This window comes from Trachymyrmex septentrionalis, unplaced genomic scaffold (assembly GCF_001594115.1).
Source record: "Trachymyrmex septentrionalis isolate Tsep2-gDNA-1 unplaced genomic scaffold, Tsep1.0 scaffold40, whole genome shotgun sequence".
NCBI classification, from domain to species: domain Eukaryota; kingdom Metazoa; phylum Arthropoda; class Insecta; order Hymenoptera; family Formicidae; genus Trachymyrmex; species Trachymyrmex septentrionalis.
Genome location: NW_017305569.1, coordinates 2673891 through 2699687, shown reverse-complemented (window position 1 = coordinate 2699687; position 25797 = coordinate 2673891). Strand labels below are relative to the sequence as shown.

At 30.6% G+C, this 25797-nt stretch overlaps 5 protein-coding genes across 5 annotated transcripts; 1 reads left to right on the top strand and 4 right to left on the bottom strand.

Annotated features, from left to right (window-relative positions):
- The first annotated feature begins 992 nt into the window (after positions 1-992).
- Positions 993-8773, top strand: LOC108751149 (LIM domain-containing protein jub). The gene is made up of 6 exons (XM_018491201.1): positions 993-3390; positions 4595-4685; positions 6717-6886; positions 6979-7041; positions 7129-7311; positions 7411-8773. Exons 1-6 carry the CDS (start codon positions 1468-1470, stop codon positions 7630-7632), a joined length of 2652 nt encoding a protein of 883 aa, XP_018346703.1. The 5' UTR covers positions 993-1467; the 3' UTR covers positions 7633-8773.
- Positions 8774-8996: 223 nt separating this feature from the next.
- On the bottom strand, positions 8997-16341 carry LOC108751024 (angiotensin-converting enzyme-like). Its single transcript, XM_018490947.1, has 15 exons — positions 16210-16341; positions 15954-16112; positions 15680-15779; positions 15413-15556; positions 14992-15295; positions 14748-14900; positions 14493-14617; positions 14242-14417; positions 13886-14046; positions 13654-13776; positions 13393-13577; positions 11088-11382; positions 10866-11011; positions 10709-10788; positions 8997-10385 (listed from the first exon to the last, which is right to left on the bottom strand). The coding sequence occupies exons 1-15, from the start codon at positions 16279-16281 to the stop codon at positions 10293-10295; spliced, it is 2316 nt and encodes a 771-aa protein (XP_018346449.1). The 5' UTR covers positions 16282-16341; the 3' UTR covers positions 8997-10292.
- A 1864-nt stretch (positions 16342-18205) lies between these two features.
- LOC108750966 (coiled-coil domain-containing protein 113-like) lies at positions 18206-20040 on the bottom strand. The gene is made up of 7 exons (XM_018490847.1): positions 19956-20040; positions 19769-19891; positions 19447-19642; positions 19122-19358; positions 18795-19027; positions 18528-18727; positions 18206-18349 (listed from the first exon to the last, which is right to left on the bottom strand). The coding sequence occupies exons 1-7, from the start codon at positions 20038-20040 to the stop codon at positions 18206-18208; spliced, it is 1218 nt and encodes a 405-aa protein (XP_018346349.1).
- A 497-nt stretch (positions 20041-20537) lies between these two features.
- Positions 20538-22192, bottom strand: LOC108751081 (fas apoptotic inhibitory molecule 1). The gene is made up of 5 exons (XM_018491030.1): positions 22125-22192; positions 21114-21346; positions 20921-21046; positions 20808-20857; positions 20538-20699 (listed from the first exon to the last, which is right to left on the bottom strand). The coding sequence occupies exons 1-5, from the start codon at positions 22142-22144 to the stop codon at positions 20538-20540; spliced, it is 591 nt and encodes a 196-aa protein (XP_018346532.1). The 5' UTR covers positions 22145-22192.
- Positions 22193-22633: 441 nt separating this feature from the next.
- Positions 22634-25254, bottom strand: LOC108751047 (fumarylacetoacetase). Its single transcript, XM_018490985.1, has 8 exons — positions 25024-25254; positions 24232-24461; positions 24006-24146; positions 23677-23930; positions 23387-23593; positions 23130-23278; positions 22793-22910; positions 22634-22721 (listed from the first exon to the last, which is right to left on the bottom strand). Exons 1-8 carry the CDS (start codon positions 25153-25155, stop codon positions 22645-22647), a joined length of 1308 nt encoding a protein of 435 aa, XP_018346487.1. The 5' UTR covers positions 25156-25254; the 3' UTR covers positions 22634-22644.
- Between the last annotated feature and the right edge of the window lie 543 nt (positions 25255-25797).

Sequence of the window (25797 nt, the reverse complement as noted above, 5' to 3'; positions counted from 1 at the left end):
AAGAATGACAAAAATATCTCTTTCGGATTAAAGTATACAATTCATTAGCGGATATGAGATGCGTTTCCAGAATTAGTAAACACAATCTGTGAACTTGTGTGTCAAAGCAATTAACTAATTAATGAAATAAAACATATATGTTTATTGATATATTTATTGAAATATTAGCTACTGTAATTTATATTTGCCATATTTTGAAATACCCTTATTTTTTTCAGAAAGAAGGTATATGTCAAAGTGAATGTAAAATAAATAAAATTTAATAAAATTACATGGCATTATATTATTCCATACACACACAACAGTTATAACTATACAAACATTATCATACTCTCCTAACACATTTTGAATAATCTTAAGCAAAATCTATTTCTAACATCTCCTATCAATTTGCATTTCGCTTATTCCTATTATGTATTTTATTTCGCTTATTAGCTCCGATATCATTATGAAAAGATGAAAAGTTGAAAAGATCTGCCTCTGTTAAAAAATGTGGGATAAAAACAATTCAATTTTTTAACTAGGAAAAAATTATAATAAAATTTTTACAATTCACAGAATTAATCGAATATGAATAAAAAGTAATAAATTAAAATATATTTGGTTCAAAAAATTTGTAAAGCTGTTTTCAAAAAAATAATTTACATAAAAAAATTTAGAATCTTAGAATTAGTATTTTTCTTTTCATTACACGAAGAAATTAATTATTATCCCACAAACGGTTAAACACATATAGAATCAGAGTTACAGCTCTAGTTTTCGTTCACACCACTGATGGCACCAGCAACTAATCGCTGAACGGTTCTGTACAGAGAACTATTCAGAAACGATTTACCCACGTTGCTGGGTAGCCTATATTGCTTGGAACTTACATTTAGCGCCACTTCATGATAAGAAGTAGCAAGAAAACAGCACTATAATACCACGACACCTGTCGCAGGTTTCTATCTTGACAAGAGACGATGATGCTGACTTAATATTCTTACGTTCCTACGTGCGTTTGCGCTGTCGCATGAATTTTCGCAGGTGGTGATTTTTCGGTACCGAAACGAGAGAAGCCCAAGGTGTGCGCCGGTCGGCGTGTTAAACTCGAGGAGCAACAACAGAAATCTGAGGCGCCCTGGTCGAGGGGCGTAGTCCGAAATCGAAGAAGAAAAAAGTATTTAGTGGCCTGACATAGCATATATCTTACATCGGATTTCGTACTAACCCGTGAGAAGATTATGAGATCGTACACGTAAGAAGAATTGAAAAGAGAAAAAAAGAAGGAGAGGAACGAGGCAAGAACGAATTGAAATTGGTTTTGACGAACAAATCATCTAGTTACTGTAACATTACATATATGATGTCCAGTAACTTTAAATCGAATTCGTCGACAGTGCCTTCATTTTGGAAATTCAATTAAAGTACACGCGGAAGGTTCGACGACATTCTGACTTATCATCGTGCCAACGAGAATCACTGCCAATGTGCAATTCGGCAGATACTTCTTACGTACAAAAATTAGGTTATTTGCATCTTGGAGATGATACTGCGGATGCTGGTGGTACCGCTAGAGGTTCGGGTTCGAGACCCGAAGCCCAAGTACCTGTGTCAAGAAATGCGATTAACAGGAACGATGCTAGAGCGTCTGGTAGACCGGTAGGCGCTATTGAAAGCTTTATTGAAGGCAATTCTTCGGATATCTCTAGGCAGGCAGCCGCCACTGAATATAAATTATATGAGCGTGAAAACATAATAGCTGCTTCACGATTTGCTACACCGAAACCAGTAGAACAAATCAGTGCGCAGCAACAGCAACAACAACAAAATCACACTCGTGCAAGCCATCAACAGGCACCTGTTTATGAAAATATAGATTACTATCCGCAGCAGAGTCAACCACATCCTCCTTATTACCATCCAATAGAATCTAGGAAAAGCCCCAAAGGTAGTCCTAGAGGTTCTCTAGTTGGTGATTCCTATGAAGGCAATTACAGGAAAGCACAACCGCAAGTGCCAACTGGCAATCGTTATCAAAGTGCATCACCAGCAAAAGAATTACCGCCATATGAAGCACCACCGGTATACGAAAACATACAGGAAGTGCACTTTTCTGAGAGCATGCAGAACAAGCCAGGACCTCAAGTTCCACCGAATTATTATCATCCAGCAAACATCAATGGCGGTGACTATGTTGTTATGACTGGAAAAGTAGGTCAATCTCAAAATCAACGTGCAATGACTCAAAGTTTATCGTATACCCAACAAAGAAGTGGAAGTATACGCGGTCAGAGTTACGATAGTTCAAGTTTACAGCGATCAATCGATTCATCTACTGCTAAGTACTTACAGAGCTCATCCTCTACTTCCTCAGATCTTCAATCTGGTAGAAGCGCTTACGTACCTCCCTCCGAATTGCAACCACCAAATAGAAATTTTAACTACAGCACTGATCAGCAGCAGCAACAATCTTCGAGATCTGGTTTACCATACCATAGTGAATCCCCCCCGATACGCTTACCACCAGAACCTCATCATTATCGCGGTTCATTGGAAAATACTATAAGTGGACAACAAGGATTTCGTGCTACAAATCAGGTTGATAATAATCAACCTCCTCAATTTCGACAGGATAATTCGCAAATCAATTATAAACCGTATGAAGTTTCTTCAAGGACTACAAATACAAATTTCACAGGAGACTCGCAAACCAGAAATTCTCCAGTATATGGAATTCGTCCAGGAGAACAGACAGCATGTCGTAATCCTCCATGTTATTCCCCAAATCGTTCAATGCCTCAGAGTGACAGAAATTATCATCATCAAGAAAACTTCCCTGCCAGAAATTCTCCTGTTTATTCTTCAAATCGCTCAGCAGAACATTTGAGATTAGGCACATTGCAACAAAGTGATAGAAACTACATGTCAGATGTGTCAGATCTCTCACCTGCAAGGAGTTCATCTTTATACTCTCCAAGCCGAAGTGATCCTGCTAGGGCTATTGTTGCCAACAATAATGCAGTAAGAGAATCCCCGAAAACAAGCCCAACGCATGGTCAAATACCATTAGATATTGCTTCGCAAAATATAATTAATTCGCCAAGACATGGACTATCTCTTTCATCTACCAATTCTATTGGAAGTCCTATACGTGGACAGGTACAAGCTCCTGTCAATAGTGCTTCAACTGCAACCAATGAAATTGATGCTAATGCTGGTCCCAGGATCACGAGTCTTCCTCCAGGTGTTACCAGTGGAGTTGCAGGACCCGTACTCTTAAATGCTGGTGTACCTGTGTTGCAAAGACCTTCGGATTCGGAAGCAGAAGAGAGAAAATCTGTTAGTCCGCCAATCAAGCCAGCACCTGGCAAGGGACTGTTACCCTACAACGTCATTTCTAGACCTTCGGTAAGTTTGTTACTATTTGCAAAATGTCTGTTAAAAACTATGTGTGCTCTTATTTACTTAAATTAATTCCAGAAATCTTATGTCTATGCATTTTTTCCTGCCCTCTATACTTTTATCATATATTATTTCATGTTTTGCCAAAAATTAATGAAAATAATATTAATATTATAACTAAATTATTGTAATTATGATGTATAAATTATATTCTACAAGAAAGATAGGCAATGTTCTTAACACAACAAAGCGTAATCTTACTCCGTTTAAATTAGTCTTATCGCACTCAATGCAATCTATTTAAAAAGTAAAGATTATCGACATTTGCTAATGTAGTTTGTTCAAATTCTCAAAGATTACGATAACTTTTAAGATATGTCCTTTTTATCTTGTTTTAATAATTATCTCATTAATACCTAATAATAATAATTTTATTTATTTCACATAATGTCTGCCTTGTAATAAAAGATGATAAAAGACTTATTTCTTATTGCTACATTGCACTTTTCTTTTCGCAATTATTAAATATATTTATTTTATTTTAAGTGCAAAAAGTGTACATTAATTTAAATATAAAAAACAAATTTGCCATTTAATTTGTACTTGAAATAAAAATATAATTTGCGAATGCTACATTTATTTCTTAGCATTTTACACTTCTTTGTTGCTTAAGTATACATAATGCATTCTGTAACGCATAAAATTTGAAAAAGTGCTTATGATTTCATCCCCAAAAAATTCTTTCTTCACGTATTCAATGAGTCATAACCGGTAAATTGCTCATCGCTGACAGCGACGTGCATTCACCGAATATTTTACACGTAAGTTTATTTTACCATTTTCTGTTTTCGTCTTTTCATTTTTCCTTACTTCTCTGTTTATTTATCACACATTAAAATCAAAAACAACGAGAAAACTAAAAGAAAAATAGCACTTCATAATATTTGGAGTACTATATCAGGTGTTTGAGCGTAAAAAATAAAAGTCCATATTTTTAAAAAATTTTAATATTGCTTTATAAGTAGTCTATATATAATTAAGTGATAAATAATAACCGCTACTATCCACTAATTTCTTGACTCAATTTTATATAAAGTAATAGTTAGGCAACAGTTTTTGTCGTATACATTAAGTACGCATAGATTCGATATTTGATTATTAATGATTAATTTTTATTGTTAATGTTTTCCATGCAAATTATTTCTCTCAGGGACCGACAGAAGCGGAAAGAAAAATAGAAGAATTAACGAGACAACTCGAAGAAGAAATGGAAAAACAAGAGGAAGAAGGAGAATATTTTGGTAAAAAAAAATTTGCTTATGCAATATTTAATCACTCGTCTCAGAAAACCGAGGCTCGTGTTTCATATTCTTACGCGATAATGATCCTATCCTAGACACATTACTTAATATAAATCGAAATTATCGCTTTCAAATGCTTTTTGGCGTTATCTACATTTTTGTTTTGTTTTTCTTTCACACTTGTAATGAAAGAGAAAAAGATTAAGGAAACGATGATCGCAGGTTCGCACGGTATGACCGCCCCGAGTAAATCCATAATTTTAGATATTTCTCTGAAACGTTAAAAGGCACGATACGAAGGCTGTGCCAATTCCCACGGCGTGAGTTCGCAGTAGACCGGTTTCGGAAAACGGAATCGAGTTTCGGTGCGTCGCAATACTTTTTAGCGCGACAATTCGTTGACATTCACTCTCTTACGTGCTGCGTTAGCTTCCACCCACGTACTTCTCTCACGTATTTCTCTTGCGTAAAGGGCTGAGGACGAATGCGATGCATAGGTGCATACAAATAGATAGCGCACTTGAATCTTACGACTGTTGAAAGATATTAAAGTAACACTCGTATTAATATCGGTAGATGCAACGTGTTGAATCGATACAACAATATGCGATTAATAGTTTCTATGGCTTTCTCGTGTCAAGTACGATAACGGTATATATTTTTCGACTACGCAGTTTACAAGATTATGCCTGACGCAAAATGAACAAATTAAATTTTTTGCTTCCCTTGCTATCTGTCTCTCTTTCTGTTATGTCTATTTATGCTAATTATTTAACGTGAGAAGTATAAACTAAAAATATTCTGTTGAATCTATTTCTTCCTATTCTTTGTTCGTAATAAACCATTTTATGTTGTTATTATTATCATATATTTTTTCTAAAAATCTAATATTTTTTGCGCTTTAATATAATAGATATTATTGTTTTGATGTTAAAAATGAGATAGTTCTTAATTTCTTCACTTTTAAGAACTATAAAAAAATCTGAAGAAATTAAATGATGTATTTTAAATATCTACATGTCAAATGATGATATTAAATTTGATCAAACAAATCTATTATTAATAGGATAAAATCTCGATTAGATAATAGAATAAAATTATCAATGCTACAAATAATTTAATAAAATATTGTATCAAAATGATGAAGATTATTAACTTTGCTTTCTTGAAAATGTTAAACAAGCAATACAAAGGAAGATGCTATAATAGATAATTAGAAAATAAATGTAAACGCAGCCTAAAATCGCGCAATAAATAATGAAGCACAATCAGACAGGAACCTCGGTTGAGCGAAGCAATGTCAGTCGAGAAGTGGCAAGCGTTTAGGCGAATGTAATGTCTCTCTAGTCGTTTTCATACTTAGACAGCTAGTAGTCTTCGTGTAACGTCCTATACGCGTGGCCGTATCGCTGTGCTCGGGAGCAAATCTCATTATAGATAGACCAGTCCAACTCGGATTCTAGTCCAATCTAGTCTAACGAAACCAAGTTGCAATAAACAGCTAGTGTGGGTGCAGTTTTAGAAAACGGTTGTACTAAGGGATGGCAGGATTGCTGTTGCCTATCGAAAGCTGTGAGTTTGCATTTTTCATTTGTTCATCCACTGAGTGATTTTTAAATGATTTTTAAATCATGAATGTGCGAACATGATAAATGTGTCACATTGTCACATTCATCGATGGGTATATTTTTAACTCTCCGATGGGTAAACCTCAATTCTCGTGTTCTTGAAACTCCGCACGAATATGTTGCGCTACAAATGATTTTCGGACTTCTTGCTTCATGATGTAATCAATTTTTCACTGAATTACGATTTATATTTCTAATTTATTATAATCATTTGGATTATATGAATATGTTGGATATAGGCAATTTTTAATTCGTTTGTAAAAGTGTAAATGTTTAGAAATATTTGTAATGTTCGACAAAACAATTTTGATATGTATGTCGCAATGAAAAGATTCATATTTCTTCTTTATTATTTCGTAATAAGTAGCGCATAAAGTTTCACATTAATATTTCTTGATGATAGGTATTTGCCATACATGTGGTGAGAAAGTGACCGGTGCTGGACAGGCTTGTCAAGCAATGGGTAATCTCTATCATACCAATTGCTTCATATGCTGTTCCTGCGGAAGGGCTCTCCGCGGTAAAGCTTTCTACAACGTTCATGGCAGGGTTTACTGTGAAGAGGATTACTTGGTACGTGAGCTATTTTAATGCTGATGACGGAAATAACAGTTATTGAAATCACACTTAATTCACGTAATTCATATAAATTGTTGGGTTCGCAGTATTCTGGTTTCCAACAGACGGCCGAGAAGTGCGCGATTTGCGGCCACCTTATCATGGAAATGGTAAGCGACGAGAGTCGATCATTATCATCCGTTAGATTTCTATTATAAATCAGTGTAACGTCACTTTTTTTTTTTTGCTTTCCGCAGATACTGCAAGCCATGGGCAAATCATATCATCCGGGCTGCTTCAGGTGTTGCGTGTGCAACGAATGTCTCGATGGCGTTCCCTTTACGGTCGATGTTGACAATAAGATCTATTGTGTAAACGATTACCACAGAATGTTCGCGCCTAAGTGTGCATCTTGTGGAAAGGGAATCACGCCGGTTGAGGTATGCGCGCTGGAAATTAACTCGCTTACGTCATTAAGGCGCATGGCAGGCGTTCCCGATAATATCTCTTTTTACGAGCTATGTTCTTTTCTATTTTAGGGAACTGAGGAAACGGTCAGGGTAGTCTCGATGGACAAAGACTTTCATGTGGACTGCTACGTTTGCGAGGATTGTGGCATGCAGTTGACCGACGAGCCGGATAAACGGTGCTACCCACTTGATGGCAGACTTATGTGTCGTGCGTGTCACATCCAACGCATATCGCATATGCAACCGAGGGCACCGCAACCAGTGTCCGCTAGCTATCAGTTTATGGGCTAAGTGTATTGACGTTCAAGCATCTGCTCCGGAGCTTTTCGAATTGCGCACGTAACACTAATCCGAGATAAAGAATACTATGAAAATCAATTGAATAAAACGAAGAAATCAGTGTTAACATATATTCCTGAATGTTATAGGATCAGGGCATACATACATATATATCGTAATACATATTAGGGCCTAGTTTTGAAAATAGACTTTCTTGACAAAATTGATTAGAAACGACAGGAAACAGCGACAATGTGTGTGATATCAATTAATGTTTTTAATTTAATTGAGATAAGAGCTTTCAACTCTAATCTTTAGACCATTAAAAACAGCTAAGATATTAAAACTTTTGACAAGACTGGTATGATCTATTTACTATTATATCGCTTTAATTATAAACTTTCTCGATTACTCGGACAATCAAAATCTATCAACAACAGATTCTAGAGAATGGCAAAAAGTTACAGATGCAGGAGCTAATAAGAAACATGTCAAAATTTGTTAAAAGCAGATTAAAATCAAGGTAAAAAGTCAAGCAGACTGGTATTTACACAGTACATTCTTATATTCAAGATTATAAATCAATCTTAAGATATCATAAATCAATTACAGACTTGTCCCAATAAGAAATGACTCATCAAATTGATATCGAATCGACATTAATACAAATATATTTAATATCGATACAATGTCAATGTGTTGATAGTCATCTCTCATTGAGTGTATTAGCATCTTAAGATATTATTGAATATCTTAAAATAAAAACGAATTACAAAACTGACCTTTGATATATTTGCTACATGATTTGTCATAGATCGGCAGAAATAGAACTGTACAAAAGACATTCGCAACAAATACGATTATCCATGAATCTGTCTTTAAATATTTATTCATAACGTTAGTGAAAACTGATCATCGATTCAATCATTTACATTACTTATTACATAGGATTCTTGCTATTATAGTTGTCACTGTTAATCTATCACGGCGCTATGTGCTAATATACCCAGGAAGCAAGTTGTCGTTATTTTGACATCGAGTTAGTCATTTTAAATTATTGACGTTATGTGACCTATTTAAGATGTAATAATCATTTATTTATGACGTCTTTACAATATCATACTTAATGGCATAGAATAAATGGCCAATTGTACTAGAAACATAATTATTAGTGATTATTAGTAATAACTTCTTATATTTATTCTGTTGATAACAAAAAAATGATGTATTTTTTTATGTCAGTTTATGACACTGTGTTACTGATAACAAATATAAGAATTCACGTCATTTTTACGATGTTTAGACGTCAAGAAACTTGTTATTTTTAAAATGAAATAAAAATTACAAAAAGTAATTGAATTTATTAGAATATTTCTAACTTTAATTATAATATTTCTAACTTAACCTAGCAAATTTGTTCATTTTTGTCATTTTCACTTCGTCTCAGAAACCGTATAGATTCGGCACATTCGTCATAAAAATGACTAATTAATGTTAAATAGACGACACCTTGCTGTTTGAGTAATTATCAATATTTTTTATGAAAAGCAAATTATCAAATCAATACATGTCGATAGGCTGTTAATTAATGTACGATAAAAATATTTAATCTGTCGCGTCCTGGGAACATTTGTTGTAGGAAAAAAAAGTGATTTTAATTATTCCAATTTTTAAACGAAATATATTTGAAGTAATAAAACTAGTTTCAATTAGGAAATTGCAATATTATATTGTCTTCTGGGATCAATTTGACATGTCAGTACACGTAGCATATGATTGAGTACAAGTTCTTTTTAATCGAAGATAATTTAGAATCTAGATAAGTGGTACATTTAATATATGCAATTCTTATTTATTATATTTAGTAAAGATACTATTCTGCGAATGCAGTGGTTTCATTAGAACGACTAGTTGCGCAGGCAACTGTGATATAGTAGCATAATAATTATGCGTTTTTAAGCAAAAACTTCATACTTTTTAACATGTGTATATAACTTTTTTCAATGTTTATTGTAATATTACAAATTTATGATGGAAATATGAATCTCAGGAATATTCCTGCAAATTTCCTCTATCGATCAAGTTTCATTGTACTTCATATAGCATTCATTGACAGTATTTATTAAGTCAGATATATCAATTCGCTGCGAGTACTCGTAATATTCAAGTTCGTCGGGATACACTTCGTAGTCTTTAATGATTGCAATGTTTTCGCACAAAGCATAGAATTGAGACTGGAAAAATATATAAGCGTGCTATAACGATCAATATATGACAATATTATAGCATTGAAAAACGCACAACTCGAGCTGCCAAATAACTATTGTTATTCTTCAGGTCTAAGCGTAATTGTTATATACAATTTTAAATTCGCGCGCATATTGTAGATAACTAGTATAATCTTATTTAAATTGCATATGCAGTATGTATAAATGACTATCCTTCAATAAAGACAACTGCAGTAAATGCATTTTTTATTCGATATTCTGTATTGATCCATTGTATCTTTGATATATTATACTTCAATGAGGAATGATGAACGGGATAAATAATGAAAAAATATTTAATGCAGGAAATGATTTACAATGATGCAATATATATTTATGAACAGAAATATACAACAAATCCCCGAGCTACGTCGAGCCCAGGCCGACATAATACGGCAATAATATTTATGGTTTTGACGATTCCGAGTGTCGATCCGTTTTATATTCTGCCTTGAATTTTTTCTTGTGTTCTGCTGCATATTTATTTGACTGTACTGGCTACAACACGATTAAAGGCGATTACGAAGAGTATACATGTCGCCGTAAGGTCGAGAAACAAAATCTATTAAATACTACTCTTTACGCGATAAGAGTACTTCGCCAAATACAAAAACAAGAGAGATCAGTACGATATACTTGAGATTAATCGTGATCGGTAACCTACTCATAGCTTTGCCCGCAGGCTGCACCATGTGTGCATGTAAAAAGAAAACAGACACAAGACAAGATATTTCAAATACAAACACAGATATAATTATATGTTAAACAGTTTATTTCTTCAATTTCAGAAAATGACATTGCATTTTAGGTACATTACTCACCTCTACTGATTGAAGCTTGAATGACAATGCCTTCACGTAGCCTAATTTGCTCAAATATCGAATTGCCATTGTCGTTCCTCCTGTTATATTTTAGTATTAATATTTAAGATAATGCGCAAATTATCTATTACACACATAAAATATTAAAATTACAAACCAACAGTAACAGTATATCTGATTGGGGTAAATATCTTATAAAGAGCATAAGTAATAGCCAAGTCACCAGCACTCGAATTACGTACTACATTTATGTATTTCTCACTAAAATTCATAAATTCCAACAACTGAACTATATCCACACCACTAAAAATATATAGTTTTATGTTGATTAATTGCCAAACTCAAATAACAGTGATATGTTAATTCCATTAGTACGTACTTCCTAACAGCAGTATAGAATATAGCTACCCATCCTATAGAAGTAATCACATGCACAGGTATTAACACATGCCAGTAATCTTTAGTCATTTGTTTCATTTTTTGAAATACTGTCAGTTTTTGTTCTGTTTGAGGTTTTTCGCAATCACCACCAGAGCTTTGTTTAAGGTCCGAATAATATGCCAGGGTAATACCATTTTTGTTGATCTCTTGTTTCAATGATTTTTGATAAACAAATATATTATTTACAAGGCCTAAGGAATTATACGACGCGGCCTTATAACAATGATATCTTTCTGCAAATGAAGTATAAGCTTGATAATCCATATTGAATCTACTGAACTTCACCATATTCATGTTTGAACTTACCAGGAAATGCTGACTTCCAACGTGTATTAACACGACATATGCAACATGCTGACAATGGAAGATATTTTGTTAACAATATTGAGGCATTACCTAATTCAACACTAAGTCTCAGTCCACGAGCGAAAAATACATCCATGTTCGAAAAACGCCGCTTCTTTTCGTAATTAAAACTACAACTATAACCTTATATTACCCTCTCCGCGAAATGCCACATGCGTGATAAGAATTCGATAAATATGAGTATTGAAAACTTATGAGAGTTTTACAATTGTTGCTCGTTTGCGATTTTGATCGCGTAATACTCAAATGACTACAGTCACCACAAGACTTCCATATCTTGACATATATACAATCACACTCTACATTGAACAATGAATTCGATTCTCGAATGATGCAACCAGACAGCAGACTAGATGTCAATATTGTCAATATCATCAGTAGTGACATCTGTGGTTCAGAAATTGCTGAATAACGCTTAACTGCATAAACCTGCTGTAGTTAATAACGAATTTGAATTAGACAAGATATTTCTTAAAGATTTTTGGATACCGAAAACGAAATTTCGCGTAATGGTTGGTGAAATAAATTATTATTCTTCTCAAGAAGCAATTTTTTAATGTTCTTAATTAGAAGATGACATATTTTAATAATTGTATCTTTTTAGATAAGTATCTTTAAGATAATTTCAAAAAAATATTGTACAATTTATTCTATTATTAGCTGTTAATAAATTCTTAATTAATGTTTTTTACTCTTTCTAAAAATATAATTTTTTTAAAAAACATTTTCTCTGAATAAATACTTCTTATACCCACGATTCAACCGGTTCAATTTTCTGCAATGAAATTTTTAGTAATCATATGATAGTAATTAATTGAAAATAAATTATTTCTTTGATTTATATTATCTGTCTTTGTTTGACTTTAAAATATAAATTTCACACGTTTTGAACTGAACAGTATGCATTCAGTTCAGAGATATAACGTGACAAAATTGCTGTTCCACAGATCCTGGTGTGGTCGGGAAAGTAACAAAAAATAACATTAGTCAGCTAGAATTAAAGATCTAGAGGAAGATTACAGAAATTCTGAGGCTATTTGAGACATAAATTAAATAACTGATTAGTATACAAATATTTGAATCCATGAAAAAAAATATAATGAAGTAAATAATAAATTGATGTAATTACGTGCATGTTGAGCACATAAATGATAGATCTATAAGTAAGAAGCAATCGGTGAGCAGGTTGCATTCCAAACCCACCGAAAAAAGCGTTGTAACTTTTTAGCTGATAAGTGTACCATACATCTTATACTTTTATTATTATAATTTTTAAACATTTCTGCCAAATTTAAAAAGCTAAAAAAAAATAAAGTAGAAAAAGAAATACTATGTCCTAAGAAAAATAGATATTTATAAATAAAAAAGAAAATTTAAAAAATTGATGCAACAAAATGTATATTTCAATGTATTATCAACGAAATAATATTAAAGATGTTTTTTTACAAGAGTTAATGTAATTTAAAATTCTTCTTGAAAAATATCGCAGTTAGAGTAAAGAAATAATAATTAAATTAAACAAAGATGGTAAAAGTATATCTTATAAATACCAGAATTTTTGTACAAACTATTTTTTATAATACATACATAAGTAGTTAAGTTAAAATAACTTCTTCTTTTCCATAAATATAAAAAGATTTGTAAAGACTTTACATCATTGGATGTAATATATAATTATTAATATAAATAATAATTTTAGAAGTTACAAGCAATAGAGGAAATAAACTCCACAATTCAATTCTTCGTGCACTGTTTTCGTACCATTGTGCGAATAATTCTGAAATAAAATGAAAAATTCCTATTTTCACAAGGTACACCTTGCACTTTTTATTGAATGATATTTTAAATCATTTAATAAATATTAATATTAAACCAACCTCTGTCATCGTGACTTGTGATCCAGCCGATCACAGGTTGCATCTCATTTTGTCGTTTTAACCATGCATTTAAAGGCTCAAAATATTTGAGCATGGCACCAGCGTCTATTCTATTCGTCCTGCCTCTTGTCATATGTCTAACAACGTCTTGCCACGGCCTAGAAGCTCCCATTGACAGAATATCTCTGTAAATACGAAAATTGCATACTCTTTCTAAATTAGTAATTGCTATTTTATTAAAATTTTTCAAATTTTACATACGATAGTAATCGACCTGCTTCTCGTGATCTATAAAGATCGCAAGTGTGCAATTCGCCAGTATGACCAGAAATTTCACATAAAGATTGGAACAGTTGAAACTGTAATACAGTACTTACAAAATACCTAGAAATAAGATATAAAAGTAATGTAAGACAGTATAGACAGTATTTATATAAAAATACGTATTTTTATATAAATATTGTCTATAGTTTAACATTTATTATATTTCTACTTGGCATAAGGACTGTCTGCTGGGATGTGATATTTCGCTGCTGGATCAAAATTCCTTTCAAATCTGGGTACAGGTGGAATAATGCCTTGATATTGCAATCTTAATTCCCACCAATGCGCTGTCATATCTTCTACGCCGTCACTAAATACATGCCATCTCCACTTTTAGAAAAGTAAATACGTTTATGATTTAATTATTTTATGGTTTAATTATTTATTCATATATTTCAATTTTATATTTATATATTTTCAAAAATTATTTTATAAATGAATAAGTAATAATAAAAACATATTTATCATATACGGAAATTATGTATTAATTATTATTAATTATTTAATTGTTTATTTATTACTTACCTGATCAACTATATAAGCAAACGGCATATAAGCCACTTTCCGAAGTGCCATTAACATTAAAAAATTTATGCTACTATCATAATCATCCGTTAAATTATTATGCAGCCCAATTTTATGTAAGTGTTGACGAGTAAAAATGGATAAACCAATGGCATCGCTAACAGCTTCATGGAATCCTAGTTATAAAATTGTTAATAATATAATATATAATTCTATGAAATATAATATATAATTTTTGAAAATAGGTATACCTGGAATTGCTTCGTTTCGGAATAGCAATGGATGATCCTTGTATTGTAAATAATATTGCAAATGGGCCATTTCATAATGGATAGATAATAAATCTTCCATTGTGATTCTAGTACACTGTTTTATCCTGCAATTATGTAACAGAATTTAGAGTATTCTGCTATTTGATATAATACAAAGAAAGATATATTAAAATAAAATAAAAATGAAAAATTAATTTTCTTTTGCCGTGTGACAAAAATATTAAAAATAGCCACCTGTAATCAATTCTATTACAAAAATCCCACGCACTAGGAGTGCACTTAATTTCTCTATCAATAGGTTTTTCTAATATGGAGAATTTCCAGAATTCCGGTGGCATTGGTTTCATTCCGAGCGAAGTAAAAAATTCTTCCGCTATTTGAAACATCCTTTTAATATTATGAAAACATTCTTTTAGAAAATTATTCATATTTTATAAATTTACATATTTATGAAATTTTTGTATAATTCGAAACATACCTTATTGGAGTAATACCTTGAATCATCATATCCAAAGTTACATCGAGCTTTCGGCTTGCAGGAAATGGTTGCACTAACTCGAACAAACCTTCCCAATTTTGAGACCACATATCTCCTAAAACATGTGCCGGTAAAGGTCCGTCCTCGCGTATTCTATCACCGTATCTTTCAATCAGTTTTGATCGCACATAAGTGAAAAGATTTTTATAGAGTGGAGTTACGGCTGACATTATCTCCGCCATATTTTGCTGGAAATATTCATCTTCAAATAACTCTCTCATCTGATCACCAGCATCAGCAAAACCTTCCAAGAAATACATTTTTATTATTAACTCTTTAAATATGCATTTTTATTGCTATACTTTTAATAAATATTTTTATGTAGCAGAATAAAAGTATTTAGAGTCAAAGCTTTTCATACCATTCAATTTAGCTGCTCGATTTGCCAATTGAACATATCTCAAATATTTATTTTGTAATTGTAGACCAATTACTTCATGCCAAGCATGCCAATAATGTAATAATTCGTCGTAATCTTTTGACGTTGCCATTATTTTATTTAGATCTAAAAATAATTTACTTCTGAATAATAGCATATTATATACATTTATTTCTTCTATATATAAAATAATAAATCTATTATCTATAAAATAATAAATAAAGTAATAAATTAAATTGATTGACTAACCATAATCTAAACTCAAATTACATTCGCCATCAATTTGTTTGTACGAACATACTCTGGCTTTAACATAAATCTCTTTCATCTCTGCTATCAAACGATGTATCTGTAAATTGGATACAATTGTACATAAATGAAAACAATGATAGATAGAATCACAGATCATTTAATAGCATTTATTTTTTGATATTTAATAATAGTAATTGATCAAACAATTGCAATTACATGATGAATAAAGAATTAAAAATTAATGATATTTTCACTGAGATTATTTATCTACCTCGTTAAATTTATCATCAGTCAGGGAACTTCGACCTTTCGTAGCGATCATTTTAAGTTCCCTTCTTGCCAAAGGATCTGGTATTCGACTCCAAGCAAAAGTAACTGCTTTCCGCCAAGAAGCTCTTTCAAATTTTAATTTTAATGTTTGTTCGTCCACCTAATGAGATATTAGATAAGATTAAATGTTATATATAAAAGATTCATAGAGCAAATCATTTTTATATCGTTTGTATTAATTAAAAAAGTTTTTATACCATTTTCTGATGGTTTGCGTCAGTAACGTTTGTCGCAAAGTTCCATTGGGCTATCATCACTCTCGTACACATTAACGAAGCTGCACTATCATATTCTCTAAGGAATACAAAAGCATCTCCTAAATTCACGTTGAGACCCTTTAAATGACAAAAAAGAAAGAATATTTAGAAGAATATTTCAATACTAGTTTTGTTATAATTATTATTAGTAGCATCAAATAATCGAACAAAGTTGTATTTTATTTGAAAAAGAAATTAAGACAATTAAATAAATAAAGCTAAAAAATCTATTATATTAAACATATAGTACAATGATAATAATTTCGAATATACATATAAATTAACTGGCTTCGGAAAATAAAAGCAATAATTTTCGAAGTATGAATAACCGAAAATTTAACTTTGATAATTAAAATAATGATATTGATTCACAGTCTTACCTCCAAATATTTTCCATACGTCTCTCCAGATAACACAATAACAAAAAAAGCAATAACATTTCGAATTCCTATTGTCATTATTCTCTGTAGTAAATTTATCGTTGCATCAGTAATTGACATGACAAACCTCTTTGTATATATTTTAAGATATTTTTCATTCTCAACAAAAATCTTATACAATTTATAGGTTTATACAGTATAGTTATAGTTTATTACAGTATAAATATACAATATAAATAAGCACAATAATGACTTAAAGAAGTATGCATGAACAATTATACATTATATTATTTATATTTAGAATTTTTTATTGCGCCAATCTTCTGATATCAATTGTTTCACATTTAAATTACATAATAGAAAAATAATATTTCTCGTTAATGTATAAGTTGCATAATATAAAAATTTACGCCGTTTCCAATACAAACTAAACCATAATTTAAATCAAACTCAGATAACGTCATGTATCAAAAAGTTAAAGAAAATTGAATTATTATAAGTGACATCCTACTGTATAAACACAATGTTCCTTAAATTTATAGACTTTAGCACAACAATCAGTCAGTCGTTCGACAACTGAATTAAAGAGCCAAGGCTCGATGCTGTCGTCGCGGTAAAACTGAATCGTGGCAGAAAGAGAGATGGGCTTTTCCGGGACGGATACTCCATAGGCAAAAAGAGGAAGGGACAGGCACTATCGGTGCGTGAAGCGTAACTGCCTAACGCATCGTAGCACACGCCAAAATCTTTCTACATCGCTTTAACTTGATAATTACGTCATTATATATGTGTCACAATAACTAATAATAAAAAGTCTTCGTTTGACGTTAACTTCAACCCTGTGTCTTTACAGAAAATTTATTAAAATGACATATTCATTAAAACAAAAAGTACAATATAATAAAGTTAATTAATAAAAATGATTTCTTATATACATATACGTATATAAATAAACATGTATGTATTAAAATTAGATAAATTATTCTCAATAAAATGTATTGGAAATAATTGAATATGTATAGATTCTATGCTTGTACCATATTGTTGAATAAAAACCGAAATATATACATTTCTTTAATTTTATTTAAAACTTAAATATATAAATTCGGATAGCTAAATATAACTTCAATTATTAAATATATTTACAATACACTTTTAAATCGATTAAATAATATTAAAAGATATATTGCGATTTCTTAAATGTAAGTTTGTAACAAGACTTTAACTTACTGCTACACTACTATATTGCTCTCAACTCTTCAGAGTATTTTCTACAACGGTATACTTAAAATACTTAAATCTATTTTTTACGGTACAAAAGTAAAGAGAGACACATTATATCTTCTTGATTTCATGTAATTATGTTTACTATTTTATGCGATTTAGATTGTCAATACAGTCTAGCGGATAAATATTTTGACTCTTTCCTAAAAACAAAAAACTCTGAGAACAAAGATTAGCAATACTCTTTGTTATAATTTGTTAAATAACATAAAATATTATTTAAATTTATTAAATATTTCCTTAACGGTTACGAAAATCTATTACTATGCATATTAAAATTTTGCATTTTTCCGAGTAATTTTTTTCGACTTGAGTGTTATTCGATGAATTTCTCGACGTCTGCTTAGTCGCTTATGGATTTCTTGTAAATTATCTAGCTTCATACGCAATTTAATAGAATCTATAACACTTGGAATCTGCATATGCAATATTTTTTATAATTAATAAGATAATAAATAATTACAAATATTCTTTTATTTTTTGAAGTCTTATAATCTTTTGTATAAAAAATTAAATATTGTTCTAAAAGAAATCTTTATAAAAATATATATATATTAAAATTTAATATATCAAGTTACAGACAATAAATGTTACCTCAAAGTTATTTATTAATTCCATTATTGATTTAAGTTGTTTTTCCTCTTTATCTATTTCAATTTTTGCAGCAATTTGTTTTGATTGCAATTTTACAATCTCCTGTTTCTTAGAAACAATTTTGTTTCTCACTTGATTCATAATTAACATCAGACCATCCACTTTTTTCTTATGTTTGCCGAATGTAATGTTATAACAGCCTATAATAAATTCAACTTTGCTGATATAATTTATTTACTGCAAAAAAATCTAGTATCTGTCTCTTACCCGCCATTCTCTTCATTTCGAGCAAATACTGATTTTTCTCGTCGACTTTTTGTACGCAAATTCGATTTTTTATCTTCAATTGTTCGAAGTCTATGACGCGTAAAGTCTCGCCCAGTTCTTTTCTATGCTTTAACTGCAACTTGATTTTTATTATCTGACACTTTATAGTAGCCATCTTCAATCTGATTTTTTCTGTTATTATGTCGACTACTTTCAAGGAATCTTCTATAAATCTGCATAATAAATTTAGGTCTTGTATGTCTTTACATAATCTATCTATAATTATCAAGGAGTTAACATATAACTGTGGATTGTTTATCATAACACCTGATAAATTTTTCAGCCGGTATTTTTCCCGTAATGCTATCTATGCCTTTCTGTACAACATTTTCTTCAAATTCTTCCCTATTCTTAAAAATTTCACAAGTGCTGATCTGATTTTCTTCCATTCGTGCTCGCAGATATATCTTTTTCTTTGTAGACATTTGTTCGATTTTTTCTAGTTTTTTCTGTAATTCCCGGATTTCGGTGTTTACCATTTCGATACGATGCATATATGTAATTCTACAAGAAATGTAAGTTCAGCAAGAAATGTAATTGTAATTGTAATTGATGAAACTGTAGTAGAAGTTATAATGTCTAGTGGACGAACTTTGTTCTTCCATTTGGTGCTCTGGCTGATAAAAGAGACGTGACGTGTCGACTTGGCGTGACGCTGGAAACGCTCGGTGAATCTTTGTCGTGGACATTCACAAGACTTCCGCTTGCGCTCATAACGGATGGTGTGAGATTGTGTTGAGGTGCGATTTTTTGTATGCGTTTAGCTTTTTCTAAAATTTGCGCTATTGCTAGACAAGAAGATATATTAAAAGGTAAAGTTAATATCAATATATCTGCGAAAAGTTTAATCTAAAATAAGAATATCGGAATTTTAGAAAAACTTGAAATATATATGAATTAAATAAAAAAATTACTTTGAAGACTTTCAGGATGTCGACGCGCAAGGTACCGTTCAAAAATGTCATTTTCTAACCTCAAGAACAGATTCAGATGAATAACATTTTCAAGTACTTGTTGTAATTCCGTTTCTGTCATATCTAGATCAATGAAATTTTTCGTGATTTTTAAAATATAATTAAATTATTATAGATTTCTTTATACCTTCATAATAACAGAATTCATCTTGTTTAGGAGTTAAAACTCCTAAAGATCCGGAACTAAAGGCACTATCTTGTTGTCGTGACATGTTTAGCCTTTCACGTTTAATATTTAGATAACATAATCTTTTTAGATCATTTAAAATTTGACATTTTATGTCAAATATCTAAAGATATGTAAATATCTAAAATTACATAATACACATATATATTTAAACAATTCTGCTTATATCACAGTTTTTATGTCACGCAAACAAAAATATAAATTCCAGCTATCTTCAAGTATTACTTTTTAATAATAAAATATATTTTTGGGTAAATTAAAATAAGTACATTTATAATATGTATTGCATTTACGTGCAAATTTATTTTATAATTTAAAAAACATAGTTAAATTATATGGCACACATTTTTGATAGTGCTAATAATTAAATTTAAATATTACAAGAACATTTTTTTAATACTGTGTTTCACATTTATATAGTTATTTAATGATGCACATAAATTATAATTATCGATGATGTGCATCTAATTATCGATTAATATCAAACACGAAAAATTTAATTAGAAGAGTTAAGACGCATATCTAAGACTCTTCTACTAAAGCTTCTTGTTGTATCTCAACGTCATTGATGTATAAAACGTACACTATACCGATTTCTTTTTGTTCCGAACTGTAAGATCTAATAGTGGCCGGTAAATCACCAATGGAGAAAAGAATTTCTGCGCCGCCGTCCATAAATTCATTCTATGTACAAATCGTTATTTAATTTATATATTTCATATTAAACAACATTTGCTAAATATTGAATATACATAAAAGCATAATGATAGATATTTCTATTTTTACTATTACCTCAACTTCCACTTCTTGTCCATTCACCCAAACGCTGTGAGCGTGTTTATCTGCAATTGTTATAAAATAGGAATATTTCTATATACAATACATTAACTACTTTGATGAATTACCTAATACAACTCTGTATTCTTCGTTCCCAACTTTGGCCAACCAAGTTTCTAGTATTTTTGATTGCGACTGAATAAATTGCTTATAGTTCTTTCCGTTCACCCACAACGAATAAGAATACTTCAGACCTATATAATCGGTGTAACGATATAATTCATTTATCATCGCAAGGATAAAATAATAATAAGGCTTTACCTGGCATTGGATCGACTTTGATTATAAATTTGATATTATTAAACATAAAGACTTCATCACCGACTAGACGAAACATCCAATCTCTATGAACTATATTATTGCCATCGATTTTTACTATACGTCGGCCTGTTGCTGTTCCATGTTCAAATTCTACCACATGATTCCCGTCACTCAAAGGAACAGTCCATTTAGCAGTAGGTTCGTTTGCTGAAGTTTCCAGATTATGAAGACTTCTAAAAATCAATAATAATAAAATACTCTATAATGCAATATAAATATAAAAAAATTATATGTAGATGCTGATATTATAAATTAATGCCAAATGTAAAGTATTATTACAAACAGCATTTGTATGTAGCAATCAATATATTACTTTCAACAATAATTACAGGAAACAGCATTAGAGACTGTGTAATAAAGTTAGGATAATGATTAGAATATGCAGAATTAGGAAAGTTACTTTATAAAAGTAACTTATTGCCGTTATTCGTTGCTAATTAAAAAAATAATTTATGTTACTTTTATCGTTATTTGACGAAACTTTATATAATACTTTCATTATTTTTTTATCAAATTTTGATAACATTTTTTTAGTGTAACAATCACTTATCTATATCAATAATTGAATTGAACTTAAGATCTATAGTGCTTATGGTTTAATGACATGTTGTGATATCATTAGCCATAATGCCATTAATATATTATTTCCCAACTCTAAAACAATATGTATATGTATGTATATATATTTTATTTCTATAAATAATAGAAAATTTGCATATACCTGCTTGCGTGTGTTTAAACGAATGAAATATACATTTACTAAGATAATTACATATTTTTGCTACAGTACAATTACAAATACAAATGCATTAACTTTTTAATATTGCGTAACTTACATTTATGAAAATAAAGATATTGGTAACATAGCGAGATTGATTAAAATAATATATATTAAATAATCTTTTAAGAATAAGAACACTGTTATAACTCAAATTTGTGTATTTTACTTACCGAAGTAGAACGCCTGCCATGTTTCTTCTATACCTGCACCTGTACTGGCCTCCTTATTGATCGACTTTACTATGACTATCCTCGCAATCAATAATCAAGTTATCTTATACGTAATATCACACATATTATTTCTTTAAGCACATTGTAGTAACCGTTTAGTTTTTACATATTTCGGCTATATAAATTGTATTTATTAACAAATGCAAAATATTATATATATAAATAACTAATCATTTTATAATTAATGAAGCAAAAAATATAATTGGTAAACATCTTTATGTATGTAGGGTTTCTTGATAGAAAATCCGCGGCTTAGTTAATATGTGTATAATTAAATTTGATTTAATTTTAACTTAAAATTAAATGTTTTTTTTATCTCGTTATTAATGAATTGGAAAAATAAATTAGATAGGAAGTAAGTATATAATAAGTAATTTATTTTAAAGTATTACAAATTTAATATAAAATATATATAAAAGACAGTAACATAAAGAATATAATTTTGCCTTGTGCACCAATTTCATTTGTTATTAGCAGGTAACAATTTTCCCGTACATGTTCCGAAACCGACTTTATAACCATCGCCATCACAATAACCTAGAAAATAATGAAATAAATAATTATATAATTTTATATCTACATATATTATAATAAATTTATTTAATTACCACGAATGATTATTTCATCACCATCTTGAAGGAATTTTCTTGTTGTACCATCTTTTAGCGCAATGGTATGTGTGCCTTTCCAACATAATTCCAGCATAGAACCATAAGAATCCGATGTCTAAATAAATATTTTATATACAAAATGTAAAATAAAATTCATAATTTCCGTAATTTAAAAAAAATAGAAATTACGAAAAAGTCAACAGATACATATATGACAAAAGCTAATTTAATATATTAATTATAAAATAAATGTATTAATAATACAATAGAATAATACAATAATAATATTAATTGTATTAATGTCGATTATAGCAATTCTAAATTTTAAACGCACGTTTCCACTGATAGTGCCGGATCCCATTAAATCTCCAGGATTGATGTTGCATCCTGTAATAGTATGATGCGCCAGTTGTTGTTGCGGAGTCCAGTACATGTGTTTGAAGTTGCTCCGGCATATGGTCGTGACTACATCACTTTTTGATGCTGCAAAAAAATTAAAATTATTTTTTATACAATAAAATAAAATGTTTAAACAATACATACGGGAATGTAAATAACTACAAGAAAAGTAATAAAAAAGTGACAGCTTACATTTAAGGTCAACTTCCAATTTAATATCGAAGTTACAAGACTCGTTATGTTGCAAATACGGAAACGGTTCTGGATCTTGGATCATATTTGGTACTTTGAAAGCGTTTAGAGCTTCCATCGTAACGATCCATGGCGAAATTGTCGTGCCTAAATTTTTTGAACCGAAGGGGCCTAATGGCACGTACTCCCATTTCTGAATATCCCTTGCTATGCAAAACAGAAAAAAATAAATAAAAAATCAGAATAAAAATTTTAATTAATTAAAGAGTTCTCTCAATTATATTTCGTACCACTCCAATCATTCATCAAGACCATCCCGAAGATGTGATCATACGCTCTAGAAGCTGGAACAGTATCACCTAAGTTTGTAGGTGGACCACCGACAAAGAAAGCAACTTCGAGCTCGAAATCCATTAATCTGCAAGGCCCAAAAACAGGTGCTGCACCTTCAACCGGAAGTGTTTGACCATACGGTCGTCTTATGGGTGTGCCTGACACAACAATGGAACTTGCTCTTCCGTGATAGCCAACTGGCAAATATTTCCTGTTTACATAAATGTTTTATTCTGCAAGTAATTTTTAAAGTACAAGCATAAAATAATATTAATAAAAAAATTACCAATTTGGCATCAACGGATTTTCTTTCCCACGGAACATGATACCAACATTTGTTGCGTGATTAAGAGAGGAATAAAAATCTGTATAATCTCCGATTTTGGCCGGTAAATGCATTATAGCATCTTTCTGGGCGACAAAAATTCTAAAAAAGATGTTACGCAGAGATTATAATATGATTTTTAAAGATCTAAATTTTTTATATTAATTTTCGTTTGTTGATTTCTCACTTAGAACGGATTTCAGGATCTTGCAAAGTATGATTACTGGCAGACAGCAGCTCTTGAAGTTTAGATCTTGCTTCTAGCCATGCTGGCCTTCCGAGAGACATAAAATCGTTTAGACAATCACGACGAAATACATCTTGCTTACTTTCCAACAATGGTCCATCAAAATAATTTGCGATAGCACTCAAATTCAAAATTTGATCACCAATTGCAATACCAATTTTTTTGTCTGGCTAAAATATTTTAAATAAATATTATTTACATTATCTATCTATCATAATATAATAGTATACAGCTATTATATATAATTAATAAAGTATTATTATAAATTTTGTATTTTTTAATATCATATCTAATAAATCTAACAATTTTTTCATAGTATAAAATAATATAATTTATTGGGGAATTTATGAAGATATTAGAATTATCGAACGACAGTAGTTATATACCAGCCGATGGTACCATAATATAAATTTCTAGTAGACGGCGTTGAATGCGAGCAAGAATGAAATGGAAACATTCCATTCTTTGCTGTTAGTTATCTCATGAAGAAATATACAACCTAATATTTTATTGTACAACTTCTCTAATAATTTTTCAAAAATATGACAAAAATCCATAAAAGATTACTATATTTCGTCACAATATAATTCATGACTTCTCTAACCATAATGAAATTGGAAATGCGTAGTTACATATTTATATTTAGAACTGTTTTGAAATCATATGACGTGGCATGATTTGTGCGCGATCTATTTAGTGCGATCTATTTGTGCGCGATGTAGTTTTGCTCACCTTATCTTTTGTTGAGAAGATTCCGTACGGTAAATTTTCAAGCGGAAAATCGCTAGATGCCGAGTAATCGATGAAAGATTTCATGGTTACAGCTACTACGAACGTTGTCTGTCGAGTCGGTTTCTGCCGCATATGCCACTAACGACGATCTGATAAGTAGCGTGAGATCCCACCAAACTAGATTGAGACGTAATTTATATACCTGTTTATGATGTTTGTTGTCGGCGAGCCTCTGGTTTAACTAGTTTCATTCATTAATGCAATGAAAATCATTTCAACACAATCGACTGTTTTAATTTTGCCTTGAATGTTGATTAGTTAAACTTGTTAAATATGATAAAAACACTATTGTTGTGTAACATATATAATACATGTTCCAGTTCACTTATTTTAAATTATATTTAATTAATAAATTCTTTGACATTAAATTGGTATAAATAAACTTCTTAAAATTTCTAAGTTTTTTTTCAATTATAGTGGGAATTTTGCAAAAATATAATATATAGTGTCGATATATTTTATTTAATATGTAAAGTCTTCACAAAAGTTAAAAAAAAAAAGAAAATAGAAACAAGAAATTTATACGAGTTACATATACTAATAATTTGGGATAACAGCAGTTTATTAGACATTGATATACAGTGGATAATAAGGGCAATTAGGTGTAGGTGGTATTCGAACAACATATTTATGTGCTAGCAAAGATCCTACATCGCTGCACATACTCTTGACTTTCGCTTCTCGTTCATATCAACGACATCTTACGCACACGCA